Raw genomic sequence first — 23,563 nt, 5'->3', positions numbered from 1 at the left:
GAGGCGTCGCTGCCTCTCTCTTCAGATCTTCCTCGCAGTTTTGGCGAGAACGTGGTTGCGTCTCTCTTATTCCAACTTTCTCGATTTCATGCAATTCCTGAGCTTTAGACGCCATTTCCAAGTTTAAAGTTCAAAACTTTGGCCTCCAACCCCTTCTCGCGCTCCTCAACCTCCTGCTGCCGTGTCTGGAGCGAGTTCCGCTCCGAGTAAAAACCATCATAGAGCTCCTCGAACCGAGTCTTGGACGAGTCAATGCGGTCCAAGAAGTGTTTCCACTGCTGGGCCAGATTCCTCTGCTTCAACTCCGGTTCATCCTACCCGGACAACATCGATTCAATCGCTGGCGTTTCTGCAACTTCTGAGTTGCGATTTTCAGTTTTGCTGCAATACGACGATGTATCGGCTATGGCGGAAGCTTCAAGCTTTCTTTTCCAGCTCGACGTTCTCAGTCCCTCAGAGCATATGCAGTGCTCAGTGGGTTAATTAATTGCAAGATGTTGGATCGGGACGGTGTCGTTTTCGATTTGGTCTTCGTCGTCCTCGGAGTCGATGGCGGAGACTGGCTGGTAGAACTTGGCGGCGGGTGCATCGTCGTCGTCGTCGTCGATGTTGGTGTCAGAATCGCTTCCGTTCTGGTAATCTGTGATTTGGATGACGTCAGGCGGAGCTGTGGCGTTCATTGTCGTCGTTCCCACTTCCAGCGGTGAAGAGAACCAAAAATCTAAGAAGAGTGAAAGCGTTTTGGGGGAAATAGACCGGAAACAAAGCCTCTTTTCCTTTTCCCCATTACAGTGAGTAACAGATGCTCTTAGGCTCAGATCTGAACCAGATCTACCGCTGCGGCGCCGCCAGCAGAGTAATCGGTGGTGTTGGTCGCTACACCAACTGAAACCGAGCCACAAGTCGTGTCGCACATACAGAAAGTGGTACGTGCTCGGAGTTAGAGGTTGGATGCAAGATCCCAACCAGATGCGACGCCACCATAGAAGTGGTGGTCGGTGTTGGTCGCAGCACCAGGTGCAACCGAGTAATCGATGATGCTGGTCACAGTAGTAGCTGCAGCCGTGGTGGTGAGTGTGAGGCTTGTGAGCAGCAGATGCAGAAAACCCAGAAAAGGATTGGCCCGGAGGTTAGGGTCCTTGCGGTAGAGGATTAGCCCGGAGGTTCGGGGGAGATGGGGCCGGGTCGAATGTCTCCTGCGGATCCGGCGGCACCGAGAGAGAAACAAAACACACGATTTTTCCCTTGTTCGGTGACAGGGCTAAAGTCAAGGGTCTTGACGGCTTGCCTGTTCTTCTTCTTCGCATCAGACTTAGCAACCCTGAGGCTCTTATGGACGGCATTGAGCCTGGTGAGGGTTGGCTTTCTTGCTTCTCTATTTTGTGATCTGGGTTTTTCTTATTTTCTGGAGTTTCTTTTTGTTTTCGTAGTTGTTGGATGGAAGAAGAAAATCACAAAAAGTAAGAATCGTGAGAAGAGTTGTAAGGCAGCCATTTGATAGAACTGGAAGTTGTTTGCAGATTCACGGTGGAGGTGAAAAAATGAAAGAGAACCGACATAACTTTTTGTATCGATTCCCACAGACGGCGCCAAATGTTGATGCACAAAACCGGAGGTCTTGGAACAACGTACATCCGACCGTGAATCTGCATGAAATGTAAATGACACAAGAGTTATCGTGGTTCACCCCAAGGTTTGGGCTACGTCCACACTGATTGTATTATATTTCTCTGTTGAAGAGGGAGAGAGAGCTTAGGGGATGTGAGGAGCTTTGAGAGGGGGTGAGAGGCTTCAGAAATGGCCTCTGAGAGTGAGAGTGAGGCCTCTCCAAATTGTGAGGGTGAGGGGTCCTTTTATAGAATAAGGACTCCTCACTTATTACATATTTGCCCCTTCCTTTATCCCATAATTACATTTAAGTCCCCTGAGTATTTGTACGAGATCTAAATACGAGGCCCTAAATATGGTATAAACACGGTGAAACATCAACACGTACACAAAATGGGTGTAGCGGAGATGAGGATGCTTCGTTGGATGTGTGGGCACACGAGAAAGGATAAGATTAGGAATGAGGATATCCGGGGTAAAGTAGGAGTAGCCGAAATTGAAGGAAAGATGAGAGAAAATCGGTTACGGTGGTTTGGACATGTGCAAAGAAGGCCTACTGACGTTCCGATTAGAAGATGCGACTATGGGACAGAGGTTCAGGGCCGAAGGGGTAGAGGAAGACCTAGGAAAACTTTGGAAGAGACTCTAAGAAAAGACTTAGAGTACTTAGATCTAACGAAGGACATGACACAGGATCGAGCACAACGGCGTTCTAAGATTTATATAGCCGATCCCACTCAGTGACTTGGATTTTCCAAGTCTCCAACCGAGAAGTTTTCCTCACTCGGGAAATTAAGGGAACACTACCCCAACCTACATGCTCCACTCAGAAAGCTTCAACATACAAGCTTTAACAAAAGAAAATTCAAAGAACTTAGCGAATAAGGCTTTGGTGTATTTAACACAATACGTTGAAATGAAGGAAAGCTTATTTATTGATATCCCCGATAAGCTACAAATATGTACATATACATGAGTCAAAATAAGCACACAAGAGGGAGCCTTCACAAAGGTTGCTTAGGAGAAGTCTCAGCAGTCGGTAGAGCCCCAGAAAGAAAAGGCACCGGAGGGGGATCATTTGGAGCCTCAGTACTGGACAGAACCCTAGAAGGAGGAGGCATCAGAGGTTGATCATTTGGAGCTTCATTACGCGGTACAGCCCCAGAAGACGAAGGCAATAAATGCCTTTGGAACAAACCCACAAATCTCTGATGATCAAGTAAAACCTGACCATCAGTTTCCTTCATCTGGTCAAGCTTCTTCTTCATGTTTGTAGCATAGTCATGTGCGAGCCGGTGCAACTGTTTATTCTCATGCTTGAGCCCTCTAATCTCCTGTTTGAGACTCATCACTTCAGCCGCCAATGATTCAACTTGGCGGGTTCGAGCAAATAGGCGTTGGGCCATATTAGACACAGAACCTGCACACTGAACACTGAGAGCCAGCGAATCCTTAACAGCTAACTCATCAGACCGTTTGGAAAGTAGTCTGTTATCTTTGGGAGTGAGAAGGTTCCTGGCCACCACCGCAGCGGTCATATCATTCTTCATCACGGAATCCCCAACGGTAAGAGGACCAGTAGGGGAGACGAAGGATGGGCGCCATATGTTGTCTGGAAAAGGCGGGGCTGCCTCTTCAACAAGGTTCAAGTCAAAACGACGGTCGGAGGGGCCAGACATTTTCAAAGGTGTTGAAGAGAGAAGAGGTCGGACAAATCAAGATCTTAGAAGTGCAAGAATGAAGCTTCTACTGGTGGAGATTCAAGTGTGCTTTGGAACTTAATGCCAGCCCCTATAAAAATCTGCACTCGACGAAGCTTCAGAAATCGAAGAGGCGCCTGCTCAGAAATCGAAGAGGCGTTTGCTTTCTCAAAAGCTGGGCTGCTTAGAGATCACGAGGGTTGATCTCAGAAATCGAAGAGGCGTTTGCTTTCTCAAAAGTTGGGCTGCTCAAAGACCACGAAGGCCGATCTCAAAAATCGAAGAGGCGCTCGCTTTCTCAAAAGCTGGGCTCCCCAGAGACCACGAGGGTCGATCTCAGAAATCGAAGAGGCACCTACTTTTCCAGCCTTTTCCAGCCTTGTCAGCACCTGTCACACGCACACTCAGTTTTGCGGAAATTATGGGCATTCTGTCAAAGACTTCTGGGGAAGTAGAAAACACATGAATCTTACTGTTCAATCACCCACTTCTCACACGCAACAATAGCTCATGGGTACCACAGATAACTTTGCCACAGTTCTCTGCCAAAGTTGAGCATGTGAAGCTTGCAGCTCCCACTACATCGCTCTGACCAAGAAGGGTAAAAGAATAGCAAAGAAACAGCACTAACAAAGTTTAGACCCATAAATTTTGAAGGTCTAGCTACCATATTATTACCCACAAGGGTAAAGGAACAGTACCACTGCTGGATAATTGGAAAGTCCCTGTGTGTCAACCTCTGTGCTTCGTGGCAAGGTAGACTAGCAAACATGCCCAACCTTTACTCACATTCGAGAAAACACTCCCAATAAGATTGCTTGCTCCAAAATCGAAGAGGCACCGTTCTCCGAATCTCGAGAGCCAGACTCCCAACATGACTACTTTCTTAAAAATCGAAGAGAGGGTAAAGGAACAGTACCATTGCTGGATAATTGGAAAGTCCCTGTGTGTCAACCTCTGTGCTTCGTGGCAAGGTAGACTAGCAAACATGCCAAACCTTTACTCACATTCGAGAAAACACTCCCAACAAGATTGCTTGCTCCAAAATTGAAGAGGCACCGCCTTCCGAATCTCGAGAGCCAGACTCCCAACATGATTACTTTCTCAAAAATCGAAGAGACACTGCTCCCCGAATCTCGAGAGCCAGACCCCCAGCATGATTGCTTTCTCAAAAATCGATGAGGCATCGTTCTCCGAATCAATCGAAGATGCGCTCGCTTTCTCAAAAGCTGGGCTGCTCAGAGACCACGAGGGCCGATCTCAGAAATCGAAGAGGCACCTACTTTTCTAGCCTTGTCAGCACCTGTCACACGCACACTCAGCTTTGCAGAAATTATGGGCATTCTGTCGAAGACTTCTGGTGAAGTAGAAAGCACATGAATCTTACTGTTCAATCACCCACTTCCCACACGCAACAATAGCTCATGGGTACCACAAATAACTTTGCCAAAGTTCTCTGCCAAAGTTGAGCACGTGAAGCTTGCAGCTCCCACTACATCGCTCTGACCAAGAAAGGTAAAAGAATAGCAAAGAAACAGCACTAACAAAAGTTTAGACACATAAATTTTGAAGGTCTAGCTACCATATTATTACCCACAACTGTAAAGGAACAGTACCACTGCTGGATAATTGGAAAGTCTCTGTGTGTCAACCTCTGTGCTTCGTGGCAAGGTAGACTAGCAAACATGCCCAACCTTTACTCACATTCGAGAAAACACTCCCAATAAGATTGCTTGCTCCAAAATCGAAGAGGCACCGTCCTCCGAATCTCGAGAGCCAGACTCCTAACATGACTACTTTCTCAAAATCGAAGAGAGGGTAAAGGAACAGTACCATTGCTGGATAATTGGAAAGTCCCTGTGTGTCAACCTTTGTGCTTCGTGGCAAGGTAGACTAGCAAACATGCCCAACCTTTACTCACATTCGAGACAACACTCCCAACAAGATTGCTTGCTCCAAAATCGAAGAGGCACCGCCCTCCGAATCTCGAGAGCCAGACTCCCAACATGATTACTTCCTCAAAAATCGAAGAGACACTGCTCTCCGAATCTCGAGAGTCATACCCCCAGCATGATTGCTTTCTCAAAAATCGAAGAGGCATCGTTCTCCGAATCTCGAGAGCCAGATACCACAGACCACTTTTTCAAAGTGCTCTGACAGAGTTAAAACATGTGAAACTGGCAGCTCCCACTACCGTGCTATGACCAAGCAGGGTAAAGGAATAGCATTACTACTTGTTGTTAGGGAGACTCCTATATATGTCGACCTCCATCCCCAACGGACAGGCAGACCTGCAAAAATGCTCAACCCTTCATCATATCTGAGAGGGCACTCCCAACGAAGCCTTTCAAAATATTCAGCTTTCTTTCCCCCCGATAATACCTCTGCAAACAAGCTATACTAGAGCAAGAATATCTCATATCATCAGGGTTAAAAGCAAGAGTATCCCATATCATGCTTTTTCCCTGTCTTTTCTTTTGGCCTTGTTTTTACCTGCAAGACAAGGAGAAAGAGAGCAATCAGTCAGCACTTGGAATCAAGCTTCCAGCCAGGAACTGACTGCCTGGAACCCCTTACCTGATTACTTACCTGGCATTGCTCTCGAGTACTCATCTTCAACATCTTATGTTTCCAGGGAAGATTCCGCATCTGCTTGAGGAACAGATAGGGCAAGTGCGAAGGATACAAGGAAGCATGTGGAGACAAGCGTAACAGCACACGTGCCGATACATTCATTACTCTGTCAAAAGCAAAAGTATCCCATATCAGCAGGGTGGAACGTACTCTAGATTTGATGGACTTGTTTTGACCCTCAAATTCTTCAGTCGGCCTTATACTCTGGAGGAAACCAGAAAACCCTCCAGCTCAGTTCAAGAATAAGCCTGTGGAAAGTTACTTCTTCAAAAGCAAAAGTATCTCATATCATCTCTTCTCATTTTTCTTCTCTTTATCCTTCATGCTGCTGCAAGATGGGGAGAAGGTGAACAATCAGTCGGAGCTCTGATTGCTTACCTTGTCTGTCACCTCTTTCAGCAGACCCCCTAGCTCGGCGACTTGGGGGACTCCTACTACATGGTTTGTATCGCGCTTGACCAAGCCTGAAACTACAAGTAAGCTTCAAGTGAAATTGATACATTACCTTGTGCATCTCCACCAGTTAAAGATACCACCCCTGGATGGAGGAAGAGTACTTCCAGAGAAGATGCCACATCTACCTATGAGACAGATAAGGCAAGTCAAGACGACACCACACTCCGATACTTAGAAGTTTCGTGATTACGAGATCATTCTCCCACAATATTTCCTAATGTCATTTGTACTAAATCATTCACTTGTACTCACTAAATGAGAGCTTGAACCTATGTACTTGTGTAAACCCTTCACAATTAATGAGAACTCTTCTATTCCGTGGACGTAGCCAATCTGGGTGAACCACGTACATCTTGTGTTTGCTTTCCTATCTCTATCCATTTATATACTTATCCACACTAATGACCGGAGCAATCTAGCGAAGCTCACAAAAAGCGATCGTTTTCGCTACCTAGGATCTATCTTGCAAGAGAACGGAGAATTAGATGGAGATCTCAACCATAGAATACGAGCTGGATGGAAAGAGTGCATCCGGCGTGTTGTGTGACCGTCGTAGGCCACTGAAGCTCAAGGGAAAATTTTATAGGACGGCAATAAGGCTAGCGATGTTGTATGGCACAGAATGTTGGGTGGTGAAGCATCAACACGTACACAAAATGGGTGTAGCGGAGATGAGGATGCTTCGTGGGATGTGTGGGCACACGAGAAAGGATAAGATTGGGAATGAGGATATCCGAGGTAAAGTAGGAGTAGCCGAAATTGTAGGAAATATGAGAGAAAATCGGCTCCGGTGATTTTGAACATGTGCAAAGAAGGCCGACTGACGCTCCGGTTCGAAGATGTGACTACGGGACAGAGGTTCAGGGCCGAAGGGGTAGAGGAAGACCTAGGACAACTTTGGAAGAGACTCTAAGAAAAGACTTAGAGTACTTGGATCTAACGGAGGACATGACACAAAACCGAGCGCAATGGTGTTCTAGGATTCATATAGCCGACCCCACTTAGTGGGAAAAGGCTTTGTTGTTGTTGTTGTTGTTGTTGTTGTTGTATATATGAGTTAGGCTAGTTAGTCAACGATTTTGCATCCAAAGTCTGAATTTTCAAAATCATGTTACTTTCAAGGTGAGTGTTCGTCATTATGCACCCGAATCTGAACTCTGCAAACTCCTTTACTTGGTCAATTAGTCACCATGGTAATTTGTCCGTCATTCTGCACCCAAGTCTGTCATTCTGCACCCAAGTCTGAATCTCAGATCCCCTTCCCCGTAATTAATTAAAATAAGAATTTGATTTGTTGAAGGGGCTCTGAATTTGCACAAATTAGTGTTTGTTATTAAATCGTACAAGCTGGTGCTTGTGGCATTGAGAATTGTCTCGTCCATGAGATTTGAACTCAAACAATTTTCCATTGTTTTTCTCGAGATAAAAGTAAACAAATACAGAACATTAGAAACGCCACTAACGATCAACCTTCAAATTATGAAAGTACCAAAATCATAGTATAAAACTCATACAAAGAAACTAAAAAAGGGAGAAAAAGGGTCCACAGGTTTGTGTTGGTTCTCTCTAAAATTCATTAAGCACTCTTCTTCGCAACGAGATCCTCGATCAGGTCAGCTGCATCTTGAACAGTGGCGATGGTCTGGGCATTTTCTTCCTCCACGGTGATGCCAAACGCCTCCTCAAGTCCCATCACAATCTCAACCTGTATCAATGGGTGGGAATATCTCAATCAGGATAACCAAGTAAACACAGAAAAACAAACATCTGTAGCAAGTTGCAACCAGTTTTGCACAAAGAATCACGTCAAAGGACGTTGTAATCTGAAAGTTGCAAGGAAATTTACTCTCTAAAACTAATTAGAGAGGGTTTAGAGCAAATCGGATGCCATAGTCTGATGTATCCATCCACGCTATAACACCCCTATCATTCTATAATTCTAATTGCATTCTAGAAAAGGAAAAACAACAGAAAGCTAAGGATTAATTGACATCGTAGAAAATGAGAGCAACAAAAGATAATTGGTAATTACTGTGTCAAGAGAATCGGCGCCAAGTTCTGTAAATTTTGAGCCAGCAGACACATCGATGTCTTCAGCTAAGGCCAGCTGCTTCTTCACTATGCCACACACCTTGGTGATAGTCTCCGGTTTGGCCTGCAAAAAGTTTTTATACCATATTATTACAATTATTACACAATAGGCATCTGAGATATTTCATTATCATAGACCGCTAATCATTGTTACCTACTTATACTCGACAGAGTTAGTACCTCTAAAGAACACAGAAGCTTTCTTAGACAACACAAGGCTAAGCATCATATCACGTGGTTATGATATTCAAACAATAATTTGTTTCGTAGGTTAAAGACAACTATGGAAGAGTGTAGGAATCATAGCGAGCCAAGAGCAGATAGATACAAAGCACTGGCTATGCCATTATTTGTTATCAGGCCCTCCTTTAGCAAAATAAAGAAGACAATCTGAGGTCTGTGTTAGAAGAAACAGCACTCTGTGTCTTAAGAGGACCTCAACGGATAATTTCTTTAATTACAGAAATCTTCTAAAAAGTGGAGCGGAAATGTTATGGCAAAAAATGGATTTTCCAACATGTAGAACCAGCACTTTATTTTACCAATTCAAAAGAAAATGTACATTTATAAATTATAATCTAATGCCACATCACAGGAAATGAAGATACATCTAGAATGCAGAAATTTATGCACGAGACAGATGACAACAAAAGTAAAAGTTACAGTAGCTTTATGATCAATTAAGCTTACTGCACAAGAAACTTGGAAGCGCCCAGGTCGAGAACTGATGGATGGAAAGCGCTTTCCAGTAATGGAAAAGGAAACTGATTTCAAACCAGAGCTCCTGCTGCTGGGTGCCTGATTCAACATTCAACCATAAAAACAAAATGTCACGAATGAAATGTAACGTATGAACTTGAAAAAAGAGCAGCATCTAAGAAATGTTGCAAATATGAATTAAACAAAACAGCAAACTAACTACAAACAAAGTTCTAGAGGGAGAGAACTCATGGAGTGGAAGAAAACCAACTCAATACCATCTTCCCTGTCTCTTCGAACTCTTTAAAGTAATAAAACCATGAGAAACACATTGTATCCCTTCGGTAGTAATTGTACCATAAGATTCTCCAAGTTCAATACACGCAAGTGTCCTTTTAGAACTAATTAAAGTAAAAAAACACGAGAAACACAACATATCCGTTCAGCAGTACTTGTACCATGAGTTTCTCCAAGTAAAACGCATGCAACTGTCTTTCGATATCATTAGCTTCGATAAATCAATCACTGGCATTGGTTAATCTGAACTAATTGTGTAAACCAACTGAGCGAATTGTGTAAACCAAATATGATGTTTTGGTTAATCTAACTCAATGCATACAGCAACCAGCACAATCCAATAAACGATTTTCGAAACAAAGTTATTTACTGTTGTGCCCGAGCTAGAACTAAAACAAAATCATGAAGTTCAAAAGCTGCACCATCATATCAAAGACTGATAAATAGCTTCAAATCACCAACGGGACCCATCAAATGTCTAACCCAACTAGGAGCATGCAAACATTTTCCATTTCCAAACTTCAAATTAGCAGATCAAAAAATCAATTCAGTCATAAACGTTATACTCAAGCTACTCTCAGATCATTCAAAGCTCAAACTTTGTGATCAGAAAAATTAAAATTTCAAATCAAATCAATTTCAGTCAATCAGAAATGAAAGCAAAATCTTCTAGATTTACAGTTGACCAAAAACAACCAATACCCAGATTCACAAATTCCACAATCTGAGGATCCAAATATACACCCACAAACCCAAACCCAAATCCGAAACACAAAACAATAAAAATAAAGAGGAGGGGGGAAGAAAGACGGAAACTTTATCTAATTACCAGAGCGGGCTTGAAGGAGGTGGAAAGGGCAGTAGAAGCTCGGGCGAGGGAAGCCATTGGAGTCGACAGAGGAGAGATCTGATATCGAAAGAAGTGAGAAATGGAGGGGAGAGAGAGGGGCGGAGAGCACGAAGAGTGTGAGTATACCGTAGAGAGAGCGTGGGGGTTTATGATTTGGCAGGAAAAAGCGAGTCTTTAAACAGGGTTTTGTAAATGCAGTGGACTGCTTGTTTGTTGGTGTTTGTTGGGATTTGTGGGCCTTTTTCTCGCTCTGTTTTCATCGAAATTGGGGGATGTTTGGGCCCTTGGTCTTCTATTTTCTTTCTTGCTGTTTGGCTCCTGGTTCAGGATTCAGGGAGGGTTATATGGATATCATGATCTTCTGTTTGGCTCCCTTCATCTTCCCTATTTGCACCACCAAGTACTAACTATAAAGGAAAGTAATCATTTAAAGTGGTCTATGGTAAAAGGACTAACAATGAGGAGGAGCGCAACCATGTTAGCTTTGGCTTAAGGTTACTTGGTTTAAACGAAAGAAGTGATCTTTCTAGCGATTCAGTTTTCGAAGGATTTCAAACCTAACCTTCCAGTATGAGAGCAAACAAACAAACCTAGTGAAAAAAAATTAATCACACGAGGTGAGTATGATTTGTGCTATCCTCTTGCACTTCACCATCAACACTCTCCTCGTCATATATCCTTCATGTGTACATAATTTGATTCAAGTCGGTGATATATTCACACTAGGCACATAAATTGTTTAAAAATCTTCAATAAATGTACATACTTTTGTTTGCTTAGTTCAAATTGTGGGTGCATATAATTTGTTGCTTTAGAGCACAATGAAGTTAGGTAAACCAGAATTATATGGTGTGTAGCCTTTGGCTTTTGGTTGCTTTTAGCTATAAAATTCCTAATTAACCAACTGAACCGTGGCTTAAATGTTAAGGAAGATTGTCTAGTTGTTAGGAACGCCTAACTTTGCCTACACTTGCCTACATACATTGCCACCGCTTCCTTCCATAACAGTCTGTTATGATGGGAAAGCAATTTTGGCTCGTTTGGGAACTTGCAGTAAGATTAAAAGCTAATTTCAAGGGGAAAAGAACGTGAAAATTGGGGACGAAGATTCTCTGAGTTTAATTTCCGTTTAGATAGGTGAAATTTCACAATTTTAACTATGACGAGAATCGCAAATTCATATGAAAAAAAACCTTGCGCACATCAATTTTCATGCGTCAAATTTCACGATAAAATGGCTGCATAATTCACTCTGTTCACTCTCCAATCTTCACGATAAAGGGTGATGCTTTTTGTTGTGAGATATACCAAAGAGTGTTAGTAAGTGTGTTATTTTTGTGTGTGGAAATAGTTTTTTGTTATTAGACAAAATATATAGTTAAATGAAAGGATGTAATAAAAAAATTTAGAGACGCTGCTACATGTGCTGTCTTTTGCATACTTTATTCTTTGCAAGGGATCCAAAACTGATTTGCTTCTTTTGTCCACATAAGTACCTCTTGGTAAAGCATTGCTTAATTAAATATATAATTTGAGTTTTTTTTTTAACAAATTTAAATATTATTGGATTTGTAATCTACAAGTCAATTTGCACATATAGAATGTGAAGTAGCATCAAAGTGGAGATAAAAACACATATGAGTTTAGGGTAGTGCTTTCTACATACTCATTTTTATTTTTTACTCACCATTTTTAATTTTCACTCGTCGAATCGAAAAAATAGAAAAAAATTAAGAGAAAATTGTAGCAATGGTCCATCAACTTTAATCAAATTGGAGCAATGGTCTCTCAACTAAAAATTCATTACCATTGGTCCCTCAACTTATCAAAATGTGTAGCTATAGTCATTTCATCAATTTCGTCAAAATTTTGTCAAAATAAATTATGTTGGAATAACCATTTATATAATTAAGGTCCCTCAACTCATCAAAGTGTGTAATTACGATCCTTTTCGTAAACTACGTCAAAATTTTGTCAAAACAAGTTATGTTGGAAGGACCATTGTTACAATTGGGTTAAAGTTAAGGGACAATTTCTAGTTGATGGACCATTGCTCCAATTGAGTTAAAATTACAGGACCATATCTACAATTTACTCAAAAATTAATGACAAAAAAAAAAATAAGGGTACGTGGGAGGTAAAATTGAGTGTAACTAGCACCTTGCATGAGTTTAATGAATTAATATCTTTTGAACCGAGTTTTATTGGGTGCTACATGACACCACACGGCACCAATCCATGGACTGTTAAATTTCATCTAACGGTGGAGAATTAATGACCGGATGACCTTCTTCAGACTATTATAATGGAGCCATTAGGAAAGCTGGGAAAATCATCAGAGAATGGTCGAAATTCGTCTGTGCGCCAAATTGACAAACCCAACGGAGGATTTGACGATTTGTGAACATACAAGTCATTGAGTTACCATGTGGGGTTGTACAAAAGATGTAGTCACTGCTGTCTAGAATCCAACCCTCCCTCGCGACCCTTTCGTCATCAAATGAGTACCGCCACAACTTCAACCCATTCCAAAACAAAGAAAAATGACAAAATATTTGTAGCTCAAGTAATTATGAACGTATATCTCTGCATTTGAGATCCTGTGTTTAAATTATCCCTCATTTTTACAAAAATAAGGAAAATGAAAAGGAGGAAATTATTTAATTTTTGACTTCCAGCCTTTTCCTTAGAAAAAGGAGAGGAAAAAGGGCAGAAAAAGAAGAAGAAAAGCATTGTTATTTTTTTATGGCTTCTCCTTTTAAGCTTTTTACTTTCGGTGGGGTAAAAAGGGCAAGGGAGCTGTACAAGTCCATGTGGTGCACGCTGGCCAGCTGTCTTGTCTAAGTTTGGTGGCTTTGCCTTGCTACTTTTCTTTTACCCTTGAATAAGGCAACGTTAAGATTTGTGGTTAAAAACTTCTTAACAATGTCCGTGTGGTAAACTTCTTTTCTTCGTCTCACTTTCCATTCAAATGATTTCCAATTCGGATCAATATGTTCTTTCACTTTTAAGTGTAAAAAGTCGATGCAAGTCTAAATTTAAGATCCAACAGGTTTAGTAATATCTTTTATTCAAGCGATATTCTACTTTAAACTCATCTAAATCAAGAGAGTAGAAAAACTCTCGATCAAGTGCATAAGTCTATATAAGTTATATAAGCATACTATATGCGCTTATATATAGAGAAATACTCTTACGTAACAAGTGACGCTACATGACGAACATATATTAAAAGATTGAAGTAATTTTCGAACAAGTAACAAATATTCAATAGACGAGTGATGCTACTTGAACTATATGCATTGGTTACAATTAAAACGTAATCACAAGCATTTACCTCACCATTTTGGGGGGGGCAATTGGGTCAATTTGGATTGCTTGGGCGTTTGCTAAGAAAGAAAATGAAAGAGGGAAAAGCGGGTACAACCGTTCAACTTCAACAGTTGAGAGAGAGGAGAGAGGAGAGAGGGGAGAGAGAGAGAGAGAGAAGAGAGAGTGGCAGTGTTCAGTGGTGATATTTCAGCAACAGCACCACCATCAACATCTCCCCCACAAATCCTTACTTGCCTTTCACTGCTCTGCTTCACCTTCTTCAAATAGTCGTTCGCCATCACCAACCCACCAAACCCATTCCTCCACTCCAACACTTTCTCTCTCTAGAATCCCACACACACACACACACACACACACTCTCTCTCTCTCTCTCTCTCTCTCTCTCTCTAGTTTCTTCATCTGGGTTCTTCTCATCCGCCTGCATTCTCTCAAGAACTGCCGATGACGACGGCGCCAGAGCTTCTGGAAGTTCATCCCCGCGAGCTCAAATTCACATGTAATTTCCACCCCCACTTTTAATTTTCTGGGGTCGTAACTTTAATTAGTAAATTAGTATAATCTCCAAGAACCAAGTGATTGCACTTTCTTGTTTAATTATTACTATTATTGTTATTTAATCGTGTCTTAATTTTCTTTCCCGATTGCAGTTGAAGTGAAGAAGCAGAGTACGTGCTCGATTCAACTCGGAAACAAGTCCGACCACTATGTTGCTTTCAAGGTATTGCACTTCCTTCAATTTTTTTGAATTATTTATTGTTTTTTGTAGATTGTGTTTTGTGTGCATGGAAACATATATGATTAGTCACTTTTGATGAAAATGTGGCCAAAATTGAGATAAATTTGGGTTTGATTTGAGATTTAGGAGATCAATTGGGTGTGCTTAATGTTTTGGTTTGAAAATTGGCAAAATCTATATGCAGGTGAAAACCACTTCCCCAAAGAAATATTGTGTGCGGCCGAATGCAGGCATTGTAAAGCCCAAGACAACGTGTGATTTTACAGGTCTTGTGTTCATCTCTCTTCATCTTGGGTTTTTGTGTTTCTCTGTAATGTGTTGTTGTCGCTGTGGTTTCAATCCCAATGCATACATTGATGATATGTTGCTTCACGCAAAAGCATTATCCGTTATGTTGTTTGATTGTTAACACGGATCAAATGTTGGAACACAAATTTACTTGATTGGAATTGATGGCCTAGCAGCGTTTCACCATGCAACATGTACTGTAATGAGTTTGTTTTTATAATTAAAGTAGATGATCAAGGGCTGTACTGAATTAGTAGAAAATAATGTCAAGCCGAAACTTACATCCTCACTGTTTGTAGCCTGTTATGGCTGACCTAAAATCTAGTCTTGAAACTAAATGGATTTTCACTCTCACCTTTTTATTCAATGCAGTTACTATGCAAGCTCAGCGTGTTGCTCCACCTGATTTGCAGTGCAAAGACAAGTTCCTAATCCAGTGCACTGTTATTCCATTTGGGACAACTGAACAGGAGATAACATCCGAGATGGTAAGAAGTTACAAATTATTGGGTGTCTCTTGGTCTAAGTTGTTTGGTAAAATTCTCCTTTTAATGTCTCCTTTCTGGCAGTTTTCAAAAGGTAGTGGACGATACATTGAAGAAAGGAAGCTAAAAGTGGTGCTCGTTAGCCCGCCCCCATCCCCAGTATTTGTACCAGTTAATGGGGAGTCGAAGCAAGATCCATGCTATGAAACATCGGTGAAAAAGGATAGAGTTCTGACCGAAGTTGAAAACATACCTCCGAGTCATGGGGTAAGAGCAAAAGCAATAACGTTGTTCGTTGAACTGAATTCTTGACTGATCTCTTGTACTTCTTTATTTGTTTGGTATTCCTCTTTTATTTATAGTTTACTTGCTCTGTGTGTATGTGTTCGAATATTCATTTATCTTGATTATGTGCGTGTGTCTGTTAGTGCCAAACGATATCTGCAGTAACATTTTGATGTGGTGGGCAGAAAAATAGATCCAAACCCTGCTTTCTAGCAAGATCAGTTTGTATTGTAATCAGTTCTGAAATTAGACTTGTCAAAAAAGAGTTGTTCTCATATTGTAATAACCTTCGCACCATAATCTGTTTTCCTTGTGCCAGGTTGCTGAGGATGTTGACGTGTTTGAAACTTGTAAGGACATGGATGAGTCAAGAGCAGTTAAGGATGTGGTGGCATCGAAACCAGCCAAGGATGCGCAGGAATTGAAACCAGATAAGGATGTGGAGGAATCAAAACCAGCTAAACATATGGAGGAACTGAAACCAGTGAAAAATATGGAGGAACCGAATCCAACGAAAGATATGGACGAGTCGAAACCAGCCAAGGATACGGAGGAATTGAAACCAACTAGGGGTGCTGCAGTACTAAATTTAACAAAGGATTTTGAGGAACTGAAATCAAAGCTAAATACGGTGGATTCAAAGCTAAAAGAGGTCTGTTTTTCTCATCTAGATATCTTTATAGAATGGTAACCATGAAAAACTTATTTTTGATAAAAGGACTTGTAATTCTCATGAAAGGATAGTTGGAAAAAGATCTGAATTTAAGAAAGCTGACAGGAATAATGTGGGAAGAGGTTACTATTTAAACACGTTGAAGTGCTGTAGTTAACTGATATGCGAAATGTTGAGGATACATTCGACATTAAGATTTCTCACAGCCTCCCAACCCCGCTCACCCTCTCGTCCTTCCTCTTCCGCATTCCATATCCCATTGTGGTGGACTAGGCTTATAATGCATCAATTCTTCTCATTCCTGGGTAGGAAGATCATATGATTTTATCCCATACAGGGCCCAATTCCAGGTGTGCATGCTCCTCAAATTTCCATTGGGTGGAGCCGACTTTCTAGTACTCATTGTAATGCTAAAATTCGTATAACCCCTCCTTGAAACTGTAAGGAGAAGTGATTTCATATTTGTCATGTATTCTTTGCAGGCTGAACTCACCATCACGAAGTTAACTGAAGAGAGTAGCAGGTCCTCTCGAGAGAAGAGTATGCTTAAACATGAATTGGTGAGTAATTTATTCCGTGAATCCTTCGCTTTTCTATTATCTTAATCTGAGGATAGCTGCATAAGCTGTAAATGTAGTGTACGCTCTCGCCCATAACTGCCTTTGAATCAAATAGAATGAAGAATGGGAGAGATATGGATGAGTAGTCATTTTCCATCCAATCAATTCATTATTTTGTTTCAGTCTTCTTTTTTGTCATAATCAGAACCTTGCTGCTCTTTTGTGCCCCGGTCTGGAGATATGATGTTCGCCTTTTCTCTTTGTAGGAATCGTTGAGGAGGAGGAAGAACAATTTAAAAAGGGTTACGGTTGGCTTCCCTCTCTTTCATGTTTGTATGGTTGCCCTTATCAGTCTAGCATTCGGATACTACATCCATCCGTAGAGAAAATTTTCTGTGCCGAATATTAGACAGTAAAACAAAGTTGTTTCTCCTTCCGTGACTGAGTTAGAAGGATCTGCGTGCATGTTTCTGACGCCATAGATGTTCTTCAATGTGATGTGTAATATATGGATCCATCTGAATTCTCCATGTAAGAACTGCTCCTAAATAATGTTTTGTTTTGTAAAAAATATCTTTCTGTGGATGCCAAGTTTATTTGAAGCTTATGCTGCCAGAAATCGAGTGATCAGATGAGTGTGATTACTTTTTTGAATGTTAATAAAAACAGTTGATAAACATTCGAAATTGGGTTGAGAAGTACCACTAAACTAAGAGTTAGTCGGTAATCTCTCTTTTCGGCAAAGACGTTCGGCCAAAAGGGCATTTTCGTCCATTGATGATTGGTACAGACTACAGAGTGCCTTGGCATTCAACCATAGAACTAAGGGGCAATTTGTTTGATATCACGATATCTGAAAACGACAACTCATGTGTACAAACGACATTAATCTCTTCCATACACGATGCAAATGATGGCGACGAGCCGCAAGCCTTATCTTGTTTGTCATATAACGGTTGTCAAGATACATTAGATCCCTATATGCAAGATCTAGCCATTGATTTTTAAGATCACTCAGTAGTACGCACATGCAATCTCCGAAATCGAAAATTTGAAAGATCATAACAATAATATTCAGTACAACACCAATCGCACAACTTACAAGGCCATCAGCTGTGTTACGGAATTAACCTAATCAGCAACCTATGCAGACACGAAAATTTCAAAACCACCACACGAAACCAGCAGCTCGATAAACAAATGCACACCGCAGCCACTCCCAAGCCCGACCTATAAATTACATAAATTAGTGCTCATTTGTGAACGCGTGTAAATAGTTATACACGTGTGTTAGTTCCTTCTCGACGCCAATGATGACCAATTTCTTCAACAGGTGAGCCTGGAACGACAGGCACAAAACCCCGCCCGCCAAAAACAGGCCTCATGAAGGCATTGTCAAATCTTCGCCAGTAATGGTGGACAGTGTGAGAGGAAGCGCCTAGGAGCATTCGTAAACTAGTTGGACGGGGGATGTCCACGGGCCCTATGTTTGCCTCTGAATCTTCCACCCCGCGGTTCACTTCTGAATCTTGGCCATTGCTGAGTAGTGACGCAGTGATTGATTTAGGGCTAGATGGTTCAGAAGATATCATACTCGAGACGTGTTTTGATACAGGAAGCAAGATTCTCACAAGTGGTTTAGTCATCAAACCAAACACCTGCATAAACAAAAGGATAGTATACGAAACCAGTCATTTGCGGGTTTATATACAAAATGTGTCCCGAATGAGTCTGGTTTTTAAGTCGCCGGTGTCTTACCACTGTACTGAAAAGAACAACTGTGATGGTACTGGTGATCATGGTCGCATTCGCACGCAGGTCCGTGTGGCCAGAGCTTCTAAACTGCACACGCATTCACAACAAAATATCAACTTTAGTGTGACAAAACTTTCCCAAGCTTAAAACTGCTCAACCACATTGTAAGAGCAGCATAGAACAAGGATCACAAGTACACAGTCACGAATTTATTCTCACTTTCGTCCAACTGTCTTAAAACTCCCGAAGACTATAAATATCAGTTTCATAGGCAACAGAAAGGACTGCGTAACGTTCAACCTTTACCTGATTATAAGCAAGTGCCATAGAAACAGAGCCACGCATAAGGCCCGCCCACCAAACTGTAACCTGAAAACCGGGAAATGCATGGAGATCTGTAATATTTCATTTGATTCAAAGAATGTACACCAAAAGAGATCAAATAAGATAAACTCTTACTTGTTCCTTTAAACTGAGCTTGTCTTGTGGAGATTTTTTAGTCAAGTTGGATAAGAAAGATAAGGGGAAAACAAAGGCGGCTCTTCCAACCAGAACCAGCGCCAACAGAATCGAACTCACTGCTATGGATTTTCCGGGGCTGAACAAAGAAATGAAGCAAAGCAAAATTAACCTAATATCGGAGAACAAGTAAACATGATGTACATGACGTAATGAGTTTAGAAGGATGCCAGTTTCCATTTTATGCATGAATCATACCTATCACTCACAAATCTCCACTTGTCAATGTCCAGGGCATCCATGCCGACATAAAGAAAGATAAAGATCTCAGCCACAAATGACAGAGTGGCAAAAGTATGCCTGCATTAGTTTGTACAGAGAATTGAAACATCAGAAATGATTTCCATAGGTGTTGACGGATCGAATGAGAACGCCTCTCAATTGTCCAGGAAGATGTTTATGGATATTTAACGTACTTGGTTGTCACTCTTGAACTTTCAGTCACGTTATGCCATGTGTAGTGAGACATAACAATTCCACAAAAGAACACAGTGAGAATGGCACTCAAATAAAATAGCTGCAAGATAGATCAACATTTTATTTTATGGTCAGAGCTCCTTTTCGATAAGAAAAATAAATAAATAAATTAGATGATATACAAGTTGTTAGAAATCTTACTTCAGATAGTATGTATGAAAAGTAAGCCATGAGTATCATAAGAGCGACTTCGCGATCAGTTGAGTGCCTGATTATTGTAAATTAGAAAAAACAAGTATAAGAGCACTGCTCAAAGTCACATTGAAAACTAAGTCTTTCAGCGTAAAATTATACAAACTTGAGTTTGTTATTTTTGCTCTCATTGATTGAAAATGCTATTAGAAGAAAAATACCAGTAAGACACTAATTTTTACAAACCTGCCGAAGTAGAGCTTCTTGATGATATATGCACTCAATAGTCCAGCCTGCAGGAAAATGGCGTAAGAAAAAAAGAAATGTGTAGGGGGAGAGAGAGAGAGAGAGAGAGAGAGAGAGAGAGAGAGAGAGAGGGAGAGGGAGAGGGAGAGTCTTACTGCGACTCCTAGCATTGTACTTGCAGCAAACAAATACAAAAAGTTTCCAAAAAATTGCAAAGCAGTGCTTGTATTGATGTTAGAGAGGTCGAAGCTCTGGATTGCATTGAAAAGAACTATTGATGTAGCATCATTAACGACACCCTCCCCAAAAACCAGGCTGTACAACAAAGGCGTCTCATCCTGATTAAGCACCTGCATTCGACAGTCTAGATCAATTCAGTGGTCGTTACTAAGTCTAAAACAGGAGCACATCTTCACATGACACAAGACCATGCATACCTGTAAGGTGCAAACAGAATCGGTTGCAGAAAATATTGCGCCAAGTGCTGCAACCAAGGGACTGATCAACTTAAGCAGAAAGTAATGAAAGAAAAACAAACAGCAACCAATTGAAGTCATAAAGTATACCGAGATAATCTCCAATCTTGAGGGAACCAATATTGAACTTGTGAAAAAAGTGCATTGCACCTGGTTCAAAATAGAAAAGAATTCATGACCACAAGTAAAACCATGATTGAAATTATCCGCTGTTCAATCGAAATCGAAGAAGCTTGTTTGAAACCAATTATAGTGAAGAGGCAGTCCTGCTCAAACCTTAAATGATGTATTGTTTCAAACAAGTGTATATATATATAGTTATATACTCATATTTTAACGAATATCCTAACTACGAAATCTAAAATCCTCAGGTTGTTGAGTTACCTAAGGATATGATGGAAAACGATATGAGAGTGCCAGCAGCACCAAAAGTCATGATAGTCATGAAGTTACGAAAAAATTGCTTCTTCTTTACCTGGAACCTGATGACATATTGGAAAGAAATATCAATTATAATCTACTACCACCTGTTGAATAACAGTTCAAAACTAGATTTTTACAAAGTCCATTAATTTATTCTTTGAAAGATTTATACTGATCAATTCATTATGCAGTAACAGGCAATTTGCACTTCTAATTTGCATGATTAAATGATGACAAATCATTGGTAGCCTCTTTCCCAAAAATAGATACCCCTCATTGACTCATCGCTCGCGGCTCAATCATGGCACATGTTAAGCTTATAGCCGGAAGCTCCCGTTTTTTGAACAGAACTCTGGTCATTTCATACCATTTACGTTAATTAGAAAGTTGTCTAATTGTTTAGCAAACCATATACCAATTGTATACTTTGTGAAACTAATTACACCTAATAGACAAACCCGTAATTACAACAATTACATCCATAAAACCGAATTTAACTTACCCGGCATTGAAAATGATAGGCGGAAGCAGATATATAAAGAAGAGATCTTCACTGAACACTAATAAATGTGAGCTTTTTCCTCCAGTTGTGAGCAAAATTACAACTCCAGTGCACAGTCCCTGCCCACCAAAATAAAAAATTCCAACAATATGATTTCCAATGCTCCATAAAACACACACACACACACACACACACACACACACATACATAATACATATAAAGATACCAAAGTGATTTCCGCACATCCCTTTATTCTCCTTGCTCACCCTCTTTATTTCCGGCAGTTGTACTGAACATATATCAAAAAATCATATACAGATATCGAAAAACCAAGGCCGACTCACAATGGCAAGGGCTGTGATGGACTCATTCATCCATCGACTTTCCTCCAGCAAATGACCGAGTAGAATACAAGCGCAGAGAAGCGCCACGAAAAGGTTCATAGAAACCACCGATTTGTGGTCAGAGGACATCAGAATTCCCATTGATTCCGTTGCAATTGAGCTCGCATCGACCGCCATTACTGGCAGTACTAGAGCTCAATTCAATTCAAGTTCCACTCCAAGTCAAGCCTCCGCTTCAGGGAAGCTGAAATGTGGAAATTTGTAAGAAAAATATCTTAAACTTTTAATTTTATTCGAGCGATATTCTACGCTAAGTTAATCTATATTATTCGAACTTGAGTAATGCTGATCTGACTAACCCAAAAAGGAAGAGAATCTGAAATCAGATATTTTATCAGTGGAAAATATCTCCATTTGTGACTGTTGATAACCCCCAAGTCAAATTTTCCTCCATTTTCTCGCCAGCCAAACAGAGAACAACTATTTCACCTTAAATTGTGGAAATTGAATAAAAAACAATCAATTAAAGCTTAAAAAAACAGATAAACTCAGTTTTTTTATTCACTCACCAGTTTTTGGTGCTCAAAGTTTTGATCTTGAACAAGAAAATTGAGCAGACAAACGATCCAAATTTGGATCTGGATTCTGAAATTCCAATCGCAAAAGCTATCAAATTTCAAAGCTTTAGAGAGAGAAAGAGCAGAGCAGGAAAAGGAGGAGTGTTAAGATGAGGAGGAGAGACCGCCAGGGGGAGTTGGAGCAAAAGTGACCGTTGATTCAGCAGGCGGTATTGAGATGGAATCAAACAGGAAATATTTCAAGTTGTTTGTTCTGTTGTGCATCATTGATTCATTGTGTTTGTGTTCCCTTGAACGAAGGATCTTTTTACATTTTATTTATTTATTTTATTTTCTTGGTAGGTCACTTTTTTGTTTTTGCATGTCGACAAAACAGAGATTAAATTAAATTATTTTTTTAAGAAAGTTCGTTTTCATGCTTGCCATCTGCGCAGTCTAATGAATGAAATGGGGATCTTCAAAAGTTTTTTTTTTATTTTTTTATTTTATTCATTTCATTGTGCATGGTAATATGCTTTTGTTTTATGTCAAAAGCAATCATAATTGATAAATTTTAATAGGATTTGTCTTGAGTGGTTCTAATTCTAATTACGCTAAATGCTCTCTCGCTTATCATATTGTGCAAGTAATAAGACGTAAATTTAATACAATATCAATGTATTTAGTAGTAGACAACTGACTCGTCTACCTAAAATCTTAACAAAATCTAAGTAGGTTTTTCTCTCTAAATTATAGAGTAGGCAATGTGGCAATCACTATAAACTAAATTATCAAGTACAAACTAATAAAGGTACTAATAGCTTTTTTTAATGCCTAATTTGCAAAGTATGTATGAAAATATTGAGTAGAACCATTGAAGAATCTTAACGTATGGGCCAAGCCTTGCTCCCCCGCTTAACGGGTTCCGCACGTTCACAAGGCACGATGCTGGTGGAGGGTTCGTACAGCCACCATCATAGAAATCATAATACCCACACCAGTCTCATCAAAATATTTCCCACTTATTCTTTGGTGGTTAAATAATCGGTCAGACTATTTAAACACACAAAACTAGTACGTTTATTAACACGGACTCTAATATAGTGGAATTTACGTAGATATCAGACCATGATAAAGCTTATCTGTATTAAAAAATGTGTCGATTTTGTGTACTCAAATAATTTGTTTATAAATTGTGAGCCGTGACATTGACATTCTAAGGTAAGAGAAGACGGTAAAAAATGAGAAATTGAAGCTGATACCCTAAAATGAGAATTGTATGTTTATTAATTTGTGGTGCATGCTGCTTGATGATGCATTGATGCCCCATTTGTGGGTGCAAAGCTGTGATAACTGCTTAGCTTAATGCCGGAACCTTTAAAGATCGATCAATATATTTATATACAGTGGCCGATCGAGTAGTGGAAGAAGAAGAAT

At 40.4% G+C, this 23,563-nt stretch overlaps 3 protein-coding genes across 5 annotated transcripts; 1 reads left to right on the top strand and 2 right to left on the bottom strand.

Moving 5' to 3' along the window:
* Window positions 1-7,844: 7,844 nt before the first annotated feature.
* LOC126596305 (acyl carrier protein 1, chloroplastic-like) lies at window positions 7,845-10,508 on the bottom strand. Its single transcript, XM_050262847.1, has 4 exons — window positions 10,315-10,508; window positions 9,180-9,287; window positions 8,431-8,553; window positions 7,845-8,103 (listed from the first exon to the last, which is right to left on the bottom strand). Exons 1-4 carry the CDS (start codon window positions 10,369-10,371, stop codon window positions 7,975-7,977), a joined length of 417 nt encoding a protein of 138 aa, XP_050118804.1. The 5' UTR covers window positions 10,372-10,508; the 3' UTR covers window positions 7,845-7,974.
* Window positions 10,509-13,759: 3,251 nt separating this feature from the next.
* On the top strand, window positions 13,760-17,280 carry LOC126596304 (vesicle-associated protein 2-2-like). 2 transcript variants are annotated; one of them, XM_050262844.1, is made up of 8 exons: window positions 13,761-14,164; window positions 14,316-14,386; window positions 14,589-14,670; window positions 15,065-15,180; window positions 15,262-15,444; window positions 15,782-16,114; window positions 16,618-16,695; window positions 16,962-17,280. In XM_050262844.1, the coding sequence occupies exons 1-8, from the start codon at window positions 14,110-14,112 to the stop codon at window positions 17,076-17,078; spliced, it is 1,035 nt and encodes a 344-aa protein (XP_050118801.1). In that variant the 5' UTR covers window positions 13,761-14,109; the 3' UTR covers window positions 17,079-17,280. The 2 variants fall into 2 exon arrangements, with proteins under 2 accessions (XP_050118802.1, XP_050118801.1); XM_050262845.1 differs by lacking the exons at window positions 16,618-16,695; window positions 16,962-17,280 and adding an exon at window positions 16,241-16,590 and having other exon boundaries at window positions 13,760-14,164.
* Window positions 17,281-17,731: 451 nt separating this feature from the next.
* On the bottom strand, window positions 17,732-22,412 carry LOC126596302 (sodium/hydrogen exchanger 1-like). Of its 2 annotated transcripts, none has more exons than XM_050262842.1 (15): window positions 22,139-22,412; window positions 21,570-21,813; window positions 21,226-21,344; window positions 20,685-20,782; window positions 20,391-20,450; window positions 20,262-20,308; window positions 19,980-20,174; window positions 19,825-19,871; window positions 19,588-19,654; window positions 19,386-19,486; window positions 19,168-19,269; window positions 18,910-19,048; window positions 18,757-18,819; window positions 18,454-18,537; window positions 17,732-18,353 (listed from the first exon to the last, which is right to left on the bottom strand). In XM_050262842.1, exons 2-15 carry the CDS (start codon window positions 21,744-21,746, stop codon window positions 17,973-17,975), a joined length of 1,680 nt encoding a protein of 559 aa, XP_050118799.1. In that variant the 5' UTR covers window positions 21,747-21,813; window positions 22,139-22,412; the 3' UTR covers window positions 17,732-17,972. The 2 variants fall into 2 exon arrangements, with proteins under 2 accessions (XP_050118799.1, XP_050118800.1); XM_050262843.1 differs by lacking the exon at window positions 22,139-22,412 and adding an exon at window positions 21,929-22,058.
* Window positions 22,413-23,563: the final 1,151 nt, after the last annotated feature.

The sequence above is a fragment of the Malus sylvestris genome, chromosome 13 (genome assembly GCF_916048215.2).
Source record: "Malus sylvestris chromosome 13, drMalSylv7.2, whole genome shotgun sequence".
Taxonomy (NCBI): Eukaryota; Viridiplantae; Streptophyta; class Magnoliopsida; order Rosales; family Rosaceae; genus Malus; species Malus sylvestris.
The sequence above is the reverse complement of the archived record's forward strand: the minus strand, read 5'-3'. Positions and strand labels throughout refer to the sequence as shown.